Genomic DNA, 16171 nt, shown 5'->3' with positions numbered 1-16171 from the left:
TTTTATTGTAAATCCAAGCTTCTTCTGCCTTTTATTGGATAAAAATAGCTGCTGTACAAAAACTAAAAGCGTATACCCCTTGTGCATTTTCTCGACATGGTATAGAGCTAGTTGTAGTGGATTGTCCTGTCGAAGATTAGGCAGTAATATTAAGAGCAGCTCACAGGATTAGTTCTTGACATAACACATATCCATTAATAGGCAGCAGTCTGCAACCACAGCAAGAAGACACAGGAAGTGTGTCTGGGATGAACATGTATCATTCTTCGAATTTTCTCCACATGTAATGGGTATGATTTTGTCAATGCTCTGTATGCATACATTATGTTATTTAAAAAATGTTACAAAGTTTTTTATAACTACAAATATCAAATAGGTGTAACATTGTATCCTAAAAAATCATGTTGTGTTCATACATTGTTTCAAAATGTAGTTACATGTTATTACAAAGTAACCCTTTTTATGTACAAAGTAAACTTTGTTACACATGCATTTTTACTTTGTAGCTAATGCCAAATGCCAAGTCTCCTGCCCTTCATCGACAGTCACCACAGCTGCAATTCAAGAACGTGTCACAAAAAATCACTTCTTTTAAATCTTGTGACACTGCATGAGAAACATAATGGATACATAAAACAAACATTTTCTAACCCTAAACCTGCCTCACTTAGTGGTAAACAGAGAAAATGAAGCAAATTAAAGACAAAAACCACACCAGCAAAAAAACTATATGAATATCTGCAATTTATGCAACATAAAGTTAAGCCTTTTTTTAGTTATTTACAAAATTTATTCTACATTTATGTAGCACCATAATAATAAAACTTGCAACTTTGAAACTTTTTTTGGCTGTGCCTGCAAATGTTATTCATATGTAAAACACTCTTTACAATTTTATGAGTTGTGATTTATGTTGTATGTTATGTCACAATAATGTCATTATAATCAAGACACATTCTTGGGATATTCTTACCCTTCAGAATTATGTTCCAAGTCTGCAGCCGATATGACTGCAAGACCATATCCTACAAAGTTAGCATTCTCACTCAAATGTAGAAAGATTAAAGTTCAAAATTGCCAGCTAAAGACAGAAAATGTCTTAAAAATCTAATCCTATCAGCCTGAAAGGAAGAATCAATGTGGTTTACAATTGATAATTTACCATGTATATAACAATGAAATTGTGTATTTGTTATGTAAAATTTTAAACATTGAAATTCATGACACTTAACTTTCCTAAGAGTTCTTGTAGTTCTATCATGGGTTGCAAAATAGTGAAAACAGTAATTTTACCTTGTAAAGTTGTGCAAAAGATAATTTTGAAAATTCTACATTTCAAGAGTGAATCATTTGCTATAGGAGTGTTAGTTTGAAAAGAGTTACAATTTAACTAAATCAATACACAACTTGTAGGTTATTTTCTCTGGAAGTATTGTGTTCAGAATTAATCATTTATGGCAATTGCCTACTCTACTTGTGACCGGGTGACCGAAATATTAGGACAGTGTTTATTTATAAAATATAGACTATGTGATATATTAAAATAAACTGTTCAAAGTTACTTTCCTATATAAATAACCCAGGTTACATACATTCATATAATACACTTTATTGCTTGCATCTAAAACTTGCAATTATTATCAGTTATTTGTAACACTATGCAATCATGTATTAGTCGTCCAAAGGTGCTGTTCAATTAAAACAATTCAGTACTGACGCATTTTTGAATAGGACCAAAAAAAGCCTACATTCTCCCAATTTTATTAAAAATTAATATATTACATACTACTGGTAAAAAAAAGACAATTTTTATACATAGTTAACTGGAGTAAAATACAATGAAAGAAAGATACAGAATCTTTACTTTACTAAACTGGTTGTTAGTTTATATTCACTAATGGGAAAATAGGGTTAGGGATTTCTGGGAATAACCCCGATTGTCAAATCACACTTATTTGAGTTGTTTCTTACCCACATACTGCATGTCTTCAAAACACATTTGACATGTACAATTGAACGAGGAAATGCACCATTTCTCTTTTCAAAAGTTTTACATACAAAATATAATCTAATGTCTGTGTCACCGAAACCAGAACAAGAATTATAACTATGCTTCTTTTTTAGTTGACTGTTTAAAGTCATTTATATATTTGATATTTAGCATTCTGTCTCTACATCCACATGATTGTCCTTTTTTTCATTTTTAATTTTTTTTTTCTGCATACTGGTTCAATTCAGTGTAAAAAAGTTTCACAAACTCAGCTTCGGTTTGTTTCAGCTTTACTTCTTATAAGTTCCACTTTTATTTTCTGACTTTCCCAAATGCACAGCAATAGTCGAGGGGAAAGTTTTCAAAATGTTCTAAATTTGTGACATTTGCAAGTGGTTTTCTCCACAAATAGCTATTTGTAAGGTAAATGTATTCCGTTTGACCAGGATGCAAACCATTCTGCCACTGAACTACGTGAAAAATGTCATTATTTCAAGATAAATTCCTGGTTATTCAATGTTCCACTTGTAAAAAATGTGGCACAAAAATTGCTGAATGAGTCCAAAAATTTGTTTTGGTAGTATTTGAATACCATTGTCACTGTGTGCACAATATTTTGTGCAAACTTCAGGTTGGTACATATGAAGAGATAACCAGTAAATTAAACCATTATCAAGGACCAATGTCAATAACCGCTATGGATATCCGCCGAGAATATCTCAGAATTGACTGCAACCATTGGTAATTTCAAAAGACATCACAGGATTGCAGAATATCATCTTATTTCTTCTGTTGGGTGCTACCAATCATCACCTTTGTCACAAAGTTGACGATGGCTGAGGCTGGCTGCTCTGGGTCGTGTTCAGCAAACAGGTGGCACACATTGTCTGTCAGGCTTCCTGGTTTCCTGGCCACAAATCCAAAGATCCTGGGAGTAATCAAGCACACATAAGAAGCGTTTCATTAATGGATTACAATTTGTTGTAGCAAATTTATGTTATTGCCATAGAATAATTCCTCCATAATATATAACCAATATGTTAAAGCTCTAATTTACATGTAGACATTCAACAAAATACAAGCTATACTTGTAAGATTTTGTTAAAAATGCTTATACATAAATTTGTATTTGCATCTTTTAAATTTCTTCTCATTTTTCCAGATGAAGTGAGTCCTGGAGCTGTTGTAAATTTTGTAAATGTTGTTATTAAATTGAGGAATGGGTCCTTGTTATTTGTGTTTGTCATAAAGAGTGGCAGAAAGACAGAAATGGAAGATGATAGACAAATAGATAGAATTACTTTGCATCTGCCTCAGAAGAATCATCAGACCTCGGCCACCTTGAAAAAAGACGAAAGTGTACAATTGGTAATTCATACTTCACAATTAATAATTGCTTTTTCTCATTCAGCATGCAAGATCCATGTAGTCAGCAAGTTAATTCTCACATATATACAGTACAGTTAGCACAAGTATTGATTTGGTAATGGTAAATCTACGGTTCTATCGCACTTCTCTGATTGCCAGTATATTAACACTATAAACTTTTCCAGAATGTGAGGCTGATACGAGTTAATATTATCATGCAGTATAGTCAGATATTTCATTGTCTTTCACAGCAACTGCACAAAATGGGATAGAAAACAATGTGTTTGTTTCTGAGATAAAATTATTTGTGTATAGCAAGTCATGTATCTACAAAAATACATCAATTCAAATTACTTACTTTCTGTTTTCTGGATCCATACCACAGTACGTCACAGAGTTCACAGGATGATGACGTCGGAAGAACACCCTGATGAAATGAAATGAGCATTGTATTCAGGAAAGAAATGTGGACTGTAAAACTTGCTTAAAGTTTGCTATATGTCCAAGAGTTACCACATATCTAGTATCTATTCAGGTATATGAGATATCAAAATGATGTACGACTTGTTTGATGCATTGACTGGAGAATGGTTTATGTGTTGAGAGACAAAAAGAAGGAGAGTGTAGGAATCATTGCAGTGTGCAGATGTCAAATTTAAAAGGATATAAAGGAAAAGGACTGGGTCTGCCTGATACATGTAGTTGGGACACTCATCATCACAGACATTATGAAGCTACATTCATAGGAAATCCTTGTATATTCAGATGGAAGCTGATTGGCTAAGGAACTCGCTCCAAACACTTATGATATCTTACTTTTTCTCATTATCAGTCAGCGTAATTCCCTTGGAGTTGACCTTGAAGTGTACGACTGTTACTCGTGGCCTTGGCTCAAGTTTAGTTACTTTGGTCACTGCCTTTCGTACTGCATTGGGGCCTGTAAGTGATTCCATCTCCACTGAGTGCAAGTAAAGAACATTGCATGCTGACAAGAGAAAAACAAAAGTAACCATGGTTAGATCTGTTTCCTTTCAGAGGGTGCTGTCCATGAGTGCCATTCTGTTCATGTTTTCAATAATTTCTGATGCAATTAATGCACCATGAAATGAACAGATTTACAAAAACATCCTAATGAGCTTGAAATGAAAATACATCTCTATACATCTAACAAAGAGGATATGGATCTTAAAATCACACACTAATCTTTTGAAATACAAGTTGAGAACTTTCGCACAGTTCTTATCCATAGACAAGATTATTCGAGTTTCACACTTTTGTGAAGTTCAGATCCATAGATAAGATTTTTCATGTTTCAATCTTTATTCAAGTTCACACCCATGGACAAGACTGTCTCTATGTCTTTGAAAGTTCAATTGTTTTTTATAAATCTAACATAAACATTGACTACGAAAAACTGATCACATTGGTGAGCATATGGGCTCTTGGGTGGTTTTTCACACTCAACTCTCTGAAGAATGTCTTGCACACTACAAGTGATTGTACAACTGCCATCAAGCACATGTGCGAAGCGTTATCGTCAGATTTTCTAAAATTCTCACCTGCTCCTTGTGCTAATAGTGCCGAGGGAGACGCTGGAACATCTGACGATCTGGGACTACTTGCTGTACTGCTTGGGCCAGATGGATCTTGTAATCAAAACAAACAAGTTCCATTAGATTGCACATCAACACTGTTGTCAACCAAGTGCAGTTTGTGATATTATCCATGTAAGTTGGAATGGAATATTATGACTACCCTGTAGAGTTACCTTACTTGCTGATTCAAACAAAGCCAGCTAATTATTACCCAAAGTTATATCAACTTTATCAAACCTTTCCTGCTCACAGAAGTTCTCGCAGAACCAAGCATTTCAGTTGATTGAATTCATATATTTTTGTGCTCTCTCATAATCAAATCTGTCGAGTACTGCCATATGTCGTGAATAAGTAATGAAGATGCTATTGTGGGTGAATACTTGTCTGTGAGTACTTACCAACTTCAGGCAACAGTAGCTTGCATGGCAATGCTAACGGGGTAATAGAGTGTTGATACACTAAAGCTGACAGACTACTAAATATTGGCTCATTTGTACAGCCCTTTAGTCGTACACCGCGGGAGTTGGGCTCTATCAAGAAGTGTCGCACTAGTTCATTGGACAGATCACCTGCGAATGAAGAAAAAAGTGATTTGAGTTTTGATTCCATTTCAAAATTCTCGTTCACTGTCTGGATATGTACTGAACTGTACTTGTATCTGTAGGACTACATCATAGTTGGCAGGGGGGTGGGGGGGTGAAAATTGGCTAAAAGAGTTGGTACACAGATGGCAAAACATAGTTGTGTTTATGATACTCAGAAATGTGGTGATCAATGAACACAAACTACCAAACGGTACACATAATTTCAAACTTTTGCCTGATGTTCCACAACTACTCCCATTTCATAATTTCTGATCACTCAGTTTATACTGAGTAATTAAGACTTAATTTCAGGATTCACTGAACGATAAATTTATCAATGACTGTAGAATCAACTGACCTTTCTTATTCTGTACAATATTTGGCGGTGGAGTTGCCACTTTGACAGCAAGACCAAAAGCACCTGGGAACGAGTTGCTGTCCCTGACAACAAATGAACCTGGTGGCTTATCTTTCAATGTGGCTATGGCTACAAGAGAGAGGAAAAAGAATGTTAAATAAAATAAAATAATATACAATGATAGCAAAATTGTCCTTGAACTCTTAAATTTCTAAGACCTGAGTCAATTCATGAATTTCTTGAAATTTCCGTTAATAAGCTCAGTCCTAATTGTACACATGTATTCTATGAAACATTCCTAGAGACGACGAGGTACTTAATACCTGTTGAATCAACGGCATGTCAAAGTCACGTAGAAGACTGCATGCTCAGAATGGAGCATTTGTTCTGCTCCATGAATAGCATCTCTCCGACTCTCATTAGAATTTCAAGTAAATTGGAAGTTTTAATTACCATATCTTTCCCATGTCATGTGGACTGGCCCAGAGACATAGATGACAGGGACTGATAAGATGACTCAACAGATAGTGAGCATTGAAGCTTCTCAAGATATTGTTGATATCACTAAGTCAGAATTTTGTCATCAGACAAAAATCTGGTTCTCTGGTTTTATTTTTTGGCTTACCTTCATCTCGTGAAATATTTGGCTTGTACCAATAGGATGAAATGTCCTTGACAAAAGTGGGATGCTTGGTAATTATTTCACTACCGTCTGAAAAGAATATTTCGCACAGCATTAGACAAAATTGATATAAAACTTCATTCTGATACAAAATTCTTTCTTCATATCAAAGTAAATATAAGAGCCACTTGAGCAACAATAACTGCAAAAATTTAGCAGTTACAGACTTTGATCAGGGCTGTCAAAAGACTGTAACATCACTGTGCCCTGATACACTACAAGGATGCTGTGTGAAGTGGCTGCTGTTTGTTTATAAGTTATATCTTACAGTGTACATTATTGAATGTGTCACGAGGGACAGATGATGAGAATCACGTCACAATATTCTAAGTTCTATGCCCGCTTTCTTTTCAGTACTACTCATATCTTCCACTTCAACACTTTTTCATGCTTCTGTGGACATGAATTCTGATGTGATACACACAATTAGCTACCTGCTCACTCAGAAAATCCAGTTTTATTCACAATGTGCCAACAGAAAGCACCAGGGTTCCTTGACTAACAAGAGGTGAAGTGTTCGTTGAATCACTTACCAGGTAAAGATACCTGACTGCCGAGTAAAGAAGGTTGGTTGTAGAGACTGATGGGGGAACTACGGCCACTGTCACTCACACCACCATTGGGATAAATTCTGTTTCCAACACCAACAGGGGGTGGAGAACCACTTCTGTCACTGGAAAGACAAGAGCAGGACAATACGGTGACATGGCTGAATAAGCATAACGGTTATACTGACATACTTATTGCATTAGTTCCTCTTCTCTGCTGGAGCAAGCTGATAATACAGCTACATGTACGGTATGCTCGAAAACATTACAGGTGTCATACAAATTGTGTCTTTAACTATGTAAATATATACAAACAAAATGCAAAGTGCTGTCTTGCAATGCAACATTGTTGTTTGTTTCCTGTGGTATATTGGTAATTCTGAATCATAAAGGGGCCATCTAAACTGATGGCTGACAGCGCATCTGATTGTGAAGTACTGATATACACCAGTATGCATTCAAATATGGGAGGCCACTTTGACAACTTCCAATTCAGCCAGGTGGAAATTGTAGTCATAATGTGGTTATTTCCACATTTCCACAAGTGAAATTCTCTGGTCTTTTTACTAGCTGAGACTTGTTTTCATTATTAAAGTATTGGTAGCTTTTTTGACACTTGAGTATTATTTTCATGTATCTGCCACATTTTCTTGGTCTACTTCATATAATACCAGTATGTCGAAATACCCAGTATTTGGCTTGATAATGGTTTTTACATGAGTGTGATGTGTACTGTTATTGTTGAAAACTGAAGTCAGGTCAAGACCTGAAAGAAATTACTAACAATGATAATGCATTTTACAAATGTACAGTCTTCACTGATGAGACAAATACTAGGTATTTCAACATGCTATAGGAAGATAACTGAAGACACCGTAGTATACATATGGAACAAAATAATTCAATCATTTATCAATAGGTAGAGTAACTGAACATTCTGCATAGGGTACAGAACCCTATATACTACTAACATAGAGACAGAAGATCTTGTCTACTTACCTGCCTGTAAGGCTTCCTCTTCCATGAGATGACCCTAGTGAGGTTACCCTCCTGGGACTGCTTCCCAGAATGCCAGACATGTTCTCGCCACTAGATGCACTCCCTCTAGAAATTGTCCTTCCCATATCAGGGCTCTTCTGTTGATCACCTCTGCGACCTCTGTTGTCGTACATGGTGCGGTACTGGGAAGTGGTTTCTGTCGTGATGGTGACGTGCCCAGTATGCTCTCTCCCTCTGTCGCTGAAGGTAGGGTACAGGTTCGCAGGAGGGTTTCCGGGCTGCCTCGCTCTGTCGCTGTAGGTTGGGTACAGGTTGGGTGGCACTTGCTGTTGTTGCACTGGCTGGCCTTGATGCCTCTGTAGCTCCAACCTCTCTTTCATCATTGCACTGGACGTTGGGAATGGGAGGGTGGCTGACTCGTACCCCTGGTTGCTGGATTGTGGACTCTCACTGCATTCGCTCAGTGATCCAGAGTCTTCAGTGATGTGGAGAGGCGTGAGTGGCTGGTCTACTGGGCTCTCTCTTTCACCTGCTTGAGGTGCTGGTAGTGAGGTGACAGGGCTGTTCCTATGCTCTTGCATGGTCTGGTGAATATGGTAATGAGTTTGCACCACAGGCCCTTCAGGCCTGACTTGATTGGGTGGAACTCCTTGAGACGAATCCACAACAGTTTTGCCTGGGCCGTGCATTCGGTGATCGTGAGGCATTGCTTGCTCAGATGGAACCCCTGGGTAAGGGTGGTTCTGATATTGGGGCGAGCCTTGCTGTTCAGGTGCCTGATGGAGATGAGGCTGGTGAGGTGCTCCCTTCTCCAGTGTGTGTGTCTCTGTCTTCTGTACGACAGTCCTCGTCACAGTGTGTTGCTGACCAGGTGGCATCCCTTGCTGGGGCGGGTGAGTGTGTGGCAGTGAGGTTTGCTCAGCGATAGCTAGCGCGGGAACATGAGAATCATGCGGCGCCATTGTCTTCTTGTCTTGGGTCTGAGTTTCTACGTACAGCTCTCTCATTGTGTAACTTTGGCCCTCTCTGGCCTTGTCTGGTCTGTCCCACTGGTGCATCATCGGTGGCTGCCCGTTGGGTTTCTTGTCCTGGCTAGGGTGGGGTGCTGGAGGCCCACCATTGATGGCAGAACCTTGTCCGGGGTGTGATGTCACAGCGGGTTTATGCTGGTGTGTCTGTGGCGGTGCATCGTGCTGGTCCACGGTATGAACGTAGCTTGTGTCTGGATAACGAAACATATGTTGAACATCTGCAGGTCTTTCCTCGTGCTGTGAATCCTTGCTCACTGTGGATGTCTGGTAAACCTCCCTTGAATCTGAGGGAGAAAGAATGTGTGTGGAAAACTGGCATGTTAAAACTTGTCTCAGAAAGGTGCAACGAAAATATAACTTGATCACAGTTCAAGTTCAAAAGCAGCCAAGTTGGGTGAAGTCTTATATATTAACCAATCACCAATTTTCCTGGATAAGTGATCATAAACACACTTACACAGAAACGATTTTGAAGTGTAATGACAACAGGGAATGAAACCACACGATATCAAAGGTTTATCAGTATACCTGTATTTGAATACTGGAAATTTATGCAATTGAATAAATTGATCATATCGTAATCACTGCCAAAACAATGATGAAAAAGCACTAAGGCCTTTATTTTGAATTTTTTATTTATGTTACAAAAACTTGCAATGAGAGAGAATTATACACCATGATTAAATTTAGGCCCTATATATAAACTTAGATAAAACTATTAAAATAACTGTATAAATTCACCTGAGCTAAGACATTTTTAGATGCTGTTTTATGTCAGTGTATAATTATTACAGACTGCTCCAAGTTTTTTAAATGTTACCACTGATTGTGTCAACAAAAGATGGTCACATCTTTAGAATACAAATCATGAAAGTTGTTGTCCCTGTGTCAGCATTACAGGGTAATACATGTACCGGTATGTGTTCCATCAGGTATATTGTCATCAATCAGAAGACAGCTGCAGACAGTGCTGTCTGAGGTTGTATCAAGGTACCATACACTACACCTTTTACATGCAACTTTTCCAACTTGCACATTACAGCACTTCGTACATAGAATACGTATGTAAAATGTGATACTTCGTACTGACAATACACGAACTTGTACTTATGGAAGGCTCTAAATTTACAATGGCAGCTTTTATCAAATACAGCATGCCTTGTCACACAGTGCTATAGAGCGACAGAACACACAGGTCAGATTGCATTTCTTCTCTGAAAACTTGGCATAAATATCAAAATATCATCAAGTAAATTGAAGACTATTTTTACACATGGAAAGACAGTTGAGATATAAGGAATCATATGCTGAGAATCTGATGTAAAAAAAATGCAAATTTTGCGAGAAGAATTTAATCAATAAAGGAACAGGTGCAAATTTTGTTGAGGCTGTTTTCCCAAAGATTGGCTTTACTCTATTGAGTTAAAGAGGCTCAGCTGGATTGGTTGAAACTCAAATTGTGAAAAGCCTTCCTGTTGCTTCTTGTCCAGTGAAGGATAGAATGTAAACTACGATGATCATTTTGTGTTGCTGGATACAGTGTAACATTCAGAGTTGTGGAAAGATAGGCAAAAAATCATTTCAAGTCAGTGCTACTATATAGCAGGTACTGGTATTGGTGCATACAACTTGCAGTTCAGCTCTAGCCAGCTTTGCCTATTCTACACAGTGCTAAAGCAACTCTGCCACGGTGCATACTTAGCCAGCAGGTGATTTTTTTTCTCCAAGAATGGCGGGTGAAGTGCAGACTTGAAACACACGGCAGCTATGACCAGTACCTTCTACGCACACAGAGAGTAGAGTGGTATCATATTGAAAATTCACATACCTATCATCTTGGTGACATAGTATGATTTTGATGGCATGGTAGTAGGTGGAGGTACGTTACGGGTGACGATGATTTTATTATTGCTTTCATGCATGCGTCCATGAGATGGAGTCATACCTGATACAGTTTCCATCGGCACTGCAAATTTCTCAACAAACGCTATTGGCGTGGAGACCATGTTTGCATACGGTGTCTTTGGCGGCGGTCCGGGGCTGACCGGAAATTTGGGTGTTGTGCCGGTATCTTCATCTTGAACTGTATGTGGAGATTTCAATCCATCGCGCTTGTTCCAGTATTCATTCTCCTGTGAATGAAATTTTAGTATATGGGCGACCCATTTGATATCATGAATGGAAGAGGTTAATGTTGGAAATGAACCCAAAGCAAATTTTTTGTCAATGATAATGGCAATACTTTTTCTAATATTACTTTGAAAACATATTGTTGCACTGTAGAGGAAGATGTTTTTTCATATTTTGCCAGCATCCCATTGTTCCAAAATTCCTTGAGGCACCCATCTCTCTGCAAGATATCAAGTAGTTCATACCGGTACCTTAGGATAAAACCATGGAAGGTACATTTGGCAGTGAGAAACAATATCTTCTAAAAGGACTGTTTACTTACATATTGAGGTATGCCACCTGGGTTTCTCATCCACACTTCAGGCGATGGACTTCTCGCTCTTCTTTGTACAATGGCAACCCTCTCAGTCTCAGTTATATACTGCCTGTGGGAGGTTTCCGAGTCATAACCAGCAGCACTCTTCGAACGTCTGAGCGGAGCCGCTGGTTTGCGACCTGGCTGTCTTCCACGCTCCGTGTTGAGTTCATCACGTATTAATCTTGCATGGTAACCTGGGATCATTCAATCAATCAAAGTTTAGCAACTTTATCATCGACAGATATAAATTAGCATATGACAAAATGGTTACATCATGTAATGTCAATTACTGATAGTGACTGAGATTTTTTTTTCATTTTCCTTCATTTATATCATCTGTTGCCTTTCCAAATAGTGGAACTTGTTTTTTCTTAATAATGGAAAACTATATCTGTGACATCTGAAATCCTTTCATATGCAAACTATCCTGCAAACTTTCAAATATCTCATTATTCATTATCTCATAATTTGCATAATACCCTGTATAGAAAATATGTTTATCTTTCCTACACCAGTGTTACTTTGCATAAACATTTTCCTATATCAAAATGATGTTCAATTTATTTGAAATCAGAAAGAAATGTGAGATCCATTCCTTGGCCACTTTATAAGATGTCATCCAGTTTCTTAAACCCAACAGCAAAACTGTACGGCATAGTAATGAATTATGTCTATGTGACACCAACCTGCCACTCGATCTCTCACTAGACCTTTAAGATCCGGTTCCTCATGGGGAGTTTCGGCAGACACTATGTTCTCCGGTTTTGGTAGCGGCTTTTGCCCAGTTTCTGCTGGCTCTGACCTAGCAGGTGGCATGACAGATGGCCTGTTTGCACTGTCCCCAAGAGAGGGGGAATAGCCACTGCGAGGAGGAGGAGGAGCAGACAGAGGTGAAGAACTAATGGAAGAGAAGTGAGACATGTCAGAATGAGAAAAGACAGACAAGTTTGTTTTGTCTGGAGACAGTTGCGAATGTTTATATGGAGATGGTTCTCGGTGTCCGACAGGCTTAAGAGGTGAGGAAGACGCCTGTGGTCTGGGGAGGGTATGCTGAGAAGATGAGTAGTAGGATTTTGGTTTCACTGTCATATCATAAGTCGGATTAGTCAGTGCTGTTGTCGTTGGTGTTTCCACCGCTGTAGGACCAGCTGGCTTAGAAGGGGCTTTATTCACAGCCTGAGGATAGTTTGGTTTGGAATACGGTTGGATGTTGAATATCTCATGGAAGGATGGTATCGGTTTAGCTACAACTGGGTCCGTCACTCTGGACGAAGTGACGGGAGTTGGACTCATCAGAGATGGAGAAGGTTTTTTGACGGGCAAGGTTTGGCTCTGGTATGACGATACATGGTTGCTTTGAGAAAAGGAGGTTTCAATTCTCGGCTGCATTGTATTTTGCGATATTGACGTTGGATAGCTTGACGTGATATCACCTCCAACATTATCAGGTTTAGGGACCTGAGGGCGTGAATCTGTCCTAAACTTTGATTCATGAGAGTGGAGTTGTTTTCTTGACAGAGTGTAGGGTGTATCAACAACAACGTAACTCTTCACTGGTTGGGGGGCGGGCACTTGTTGTGACATCGGTGCCTGAGGTGCAGGTACATTCAGTGCTGGGTTAGCTGGGCCCGGACTGGACTGCGAAAATGCAGAAGTGTGTGACGAATATGAATGCATGCTGTGTTGGCTAGATGGAGATATAACTGGATGAGACATGCTGGTTGCTGGATAAGTGGAAGTTAATGTTTGGGATGCTGTTGTTACCACATACGTGGATGCAGTCGCTGGTAGAGATGTTTTGGAGTATGATATTGAAGTTATCGGATGGAAAGCCCTGTTGTCTGCTTGAGTTAGAGGATAGCTGGATGAAGGCAAGTAAGTGAGATTAGAGTTTCCCGGTGATTGATTCACCGAGTAAGGAGCAGCGGCATATGGATGTGATTGCGATGGAGCAATTGTTTGGAGCGGTGATGAATTGACCGGCCTGAAAAGATGAAAGACAAAAGGAAAAGATAACTATAATCTACTGACCAGGAGATGTGCAATTTTTTTCAAACTTCATTCCCCATTTTCACAGTGGATTGGTCTCATGACCACTGTGATTGCAGGGATCAAACCAAAGCTACTGGAAAATTGGGGTGAAACATTTACTACATGACATTGAATATATGTTATGACTGATTCCATACATTAGTACATAATGTTTATTATCTCAGGGATATCACTACTAGAGTAAGTGACATGTAACAATATGTAACGAGCAACCTGATAGGTTAGATTTGTGAAAAATTGGTGTTTTCAACCAATCATTAACTTGTTTTTAAAATTGGCAAGAACAGTAATGGTAATTTTTTAAATTTAAAATTGCATTGATTGCTACATGTCACCTGTTAGTAAAATTAAGAATTTGCAAATTGGTATAGTTTGGTACATTCTGATTGGTGCAAACATAATTGGAAATGACATGATGTTTATATGAATGTCTGTGAAGCTGTGTGAATGACTGAACATAACTGTACTGTGCTATGGAGGGGAAGTGATCATGCTGAGCAAACTGTCTAGTTGCTATGGACACAAGAATAGCAACACTTGAGTCATCAAAATACTACAATGGATGTGGACACACAGACCCATGCATTAAATTAAATTGCTGCAAACCATGCATTACCCCTATAAAGTATTTTTGTAGCGACTACAACATGCTTTTATGAAAAATACTTGTGAAGAAGTTACCAAAAATATTTTCCAGGACACGAGAACAAAAAATTGACGGAAGTTACCTGAAGTTTTTCTCTTAGAAGTAGGTAGGCATGATAAAAAATGGAAGGGCGATCACACAGACAGCTGCACCAACTGTATGTGATTTCAAATGTCATGGATATTTCCGCAGCTGTTTCTGTCTATTTAGTGTGTAGTTCTGATCAAACTGAATTCCAAAGCATACTGGTATGTGATTCAAGTCGGAATCACGTATGCATGTACTGCCTTTACTGTTCAAAGCTCCTTGTAAAATGTCTTTCCCCCTGGAACTCATAGTAGATTTTTATAAGGTCACCTCTTTAATTTCAAAAGCTTGCAAAATTGTCATATCAACATTTGGAAGTATATTGGTCAATTATTTTGAACCAATTGCTGTGATCTTATTCCAAAAAGTGGTAATATTTTGCAAAATAAACTGTTGTGAAACCAAACTGGTAGTTCTATCTGTTGCCTTGAACCAAAAATTTAGCCTTTGACCTGTGAGCCCATAGAAGACTTGTGATATATTGTCACATGACTGAAAATAACCAATCATGGCGTCAATACAATAGTTGATGCCACAGCGACAGCTGCTACAAAGCTAACTGGATGTGTCAGATCACATTAAAACAAACATCAGCCATGAATATGAATTGCCGTTGTTTCAGTTGATACGCAGTTAGATGTTCTCACACGATAGCACACAAAAATAATTATTCAACTTGGTGAGTAAAATATGGGTTGATAACAGATTCTGAAAGTAATCCTGACACACTTTTCATGCTTGCTTCTGAATCTGTTTACAAGGACCCAGAGTCTGCTGTCTATGACTTTCAGGAATGCTGGGTCAAAGTTCAAAAGACTGATCAGTAACAGCCTCTGTGTTCTATTGGTATGGATGGAAATGCAGCAAAATATACCCTTATCAAATGACAATGTTTGGGTTAATGTAGTCACATATACTATTATAGCCAAGACGGAGTCAGCTTGGACTCTCTGTTGTGCCGCGCAACAAAGTAATCGCATTAACAGACGTTTTTTCAGACAGAACACCCAAACTAAACGCCATCAAACAATCGCACAAATCAAACAAAAGATTCAATTTGTATCCTTTTTGTAACAAATAATTACGTGTGCAGAATTTCTCTACAGACGGATTAATTGGAAACACACTGAAAACATTCATCATTCCAGCGAGATATACATGTATACTGCAGACTGTAAAATGAAATGACAGAAAAACCGCAACCGTCTTTCTAGGGTTACCTGGTTCGTTCTCAGGAAAAGGACCTATTTCCAAGGAAAAACTACATGGTCAAATAGCCAACTTTGCGATAAAAGCCGAGGCAATCACCAGGCGTAATTTCCATTACTGCGCGAAGGACAGCATATTGTTTATTGTCCTCAAACAAATGCCTGAATATCGGTCTTTTACATAGTGTCTTTAAGTGTCCGAAGACATACTCTGCTGCGTTGAAGTCAGGCGAGTATTGGCGTGAAAATGTACTGTATTCCCACGTGATCTTAGAATTGTGCCAAAAGTTCACCTCCACGATTGTGATGAGTTGGGCAATTTCAACAATGACGACGTCGCCAACCATGAGCGAAGGAGTACCATCGTCCATTACCGAATTTGCTGCCGAGAAACGAATCAGTGTCAGACGCCCCATCCACTACGTTTGCATGACAAATGCCCGCATAGCTGACAAGTAGATTCAGCGTTACATTTGGTTGTTTAGCGTACCGCTGTATTTCAACACAGCGAGTGCCGATAGCTGCATGTCCGTAC

General features: G+C 38.6%; 1 protein-coding gene across 24 annotated transcripts in view; it reads right to left on the bottom strand.

Annotated features, from left to right (window-relative positions):
• LOC139143618 (tensin-1-like) overlaps positions 1-16171 on the bottom strand; it is a 188830-nt gene continuing 172659 nt past the window's right edge. For 12 of the 24 annotated variants that reach the window (XM_070714084.1, XM_070714095.1, XM_070714088.1 and 9 more), the window contains 13 exons: positions 12330-13627; positions 11608-11837; positions 10984-11287; positions 8125-9439; positions 7111-7250; positions 6521-6607; positions 5896-6024; positions 5352-5522; positions 4918-5004; positions 4175-4343; positions 3717-3785; positions 3292-3330; positions 1-2918 (listed from right to left, as the gene is read on the bottom strand). In XM_070714084.1, the coding sequence (XP_070570185.1) occupies positions 2771-2918; positions 3292-3330; positions 3717-3785; positions 4175-4343; positions 4918-5004; positions 5352-5522; positions 5896-6024; positions 6521-6607; positions 7111-7250; positions 8125-9439; positions 10984-11287; positions 11608-11837; positions 12330-13627 (4186 nt within the window). In that variant the 3' untranslated portion in view covers positions 1-2770. The remainder of the gene's footprint in view (positions 2919-3291; positions 3331-3716; positions 3786-4174; positions 4344-4917; positions 5005-5351; positions 5523-5895; positions 6025-6520; positions 6608-7110; positions 7251-8124; positions 9440-10983; positions 11288-11607; positions 11838-12329; positions 13628-16171) is intronic. The other 12 variants (XM_070714102.1, XM_070714104.1, XM_070714106.1 and 9 more) reach the window with 7 other exon arrangements.

Source organism: Ptychodera flava, chromosome 11, assembly GCF_041260155.1.
Source record: "Ptychodera flava strain L36383 chromosome 11, AS_Pfla_20210202, whole genome shotgun sequence".
Taxonomy (NCBI): domain Eukaryota; kingdom Metazoa; phylum Hemichordata; class Enteropneusta; family Ptychoderidae; genus Ptychodera; species Ptychodera flava.
Note: the sequence above shows the minus strand (reverse complement) of the source record. Positions and strands in the feature narration are given on the sequence as shown.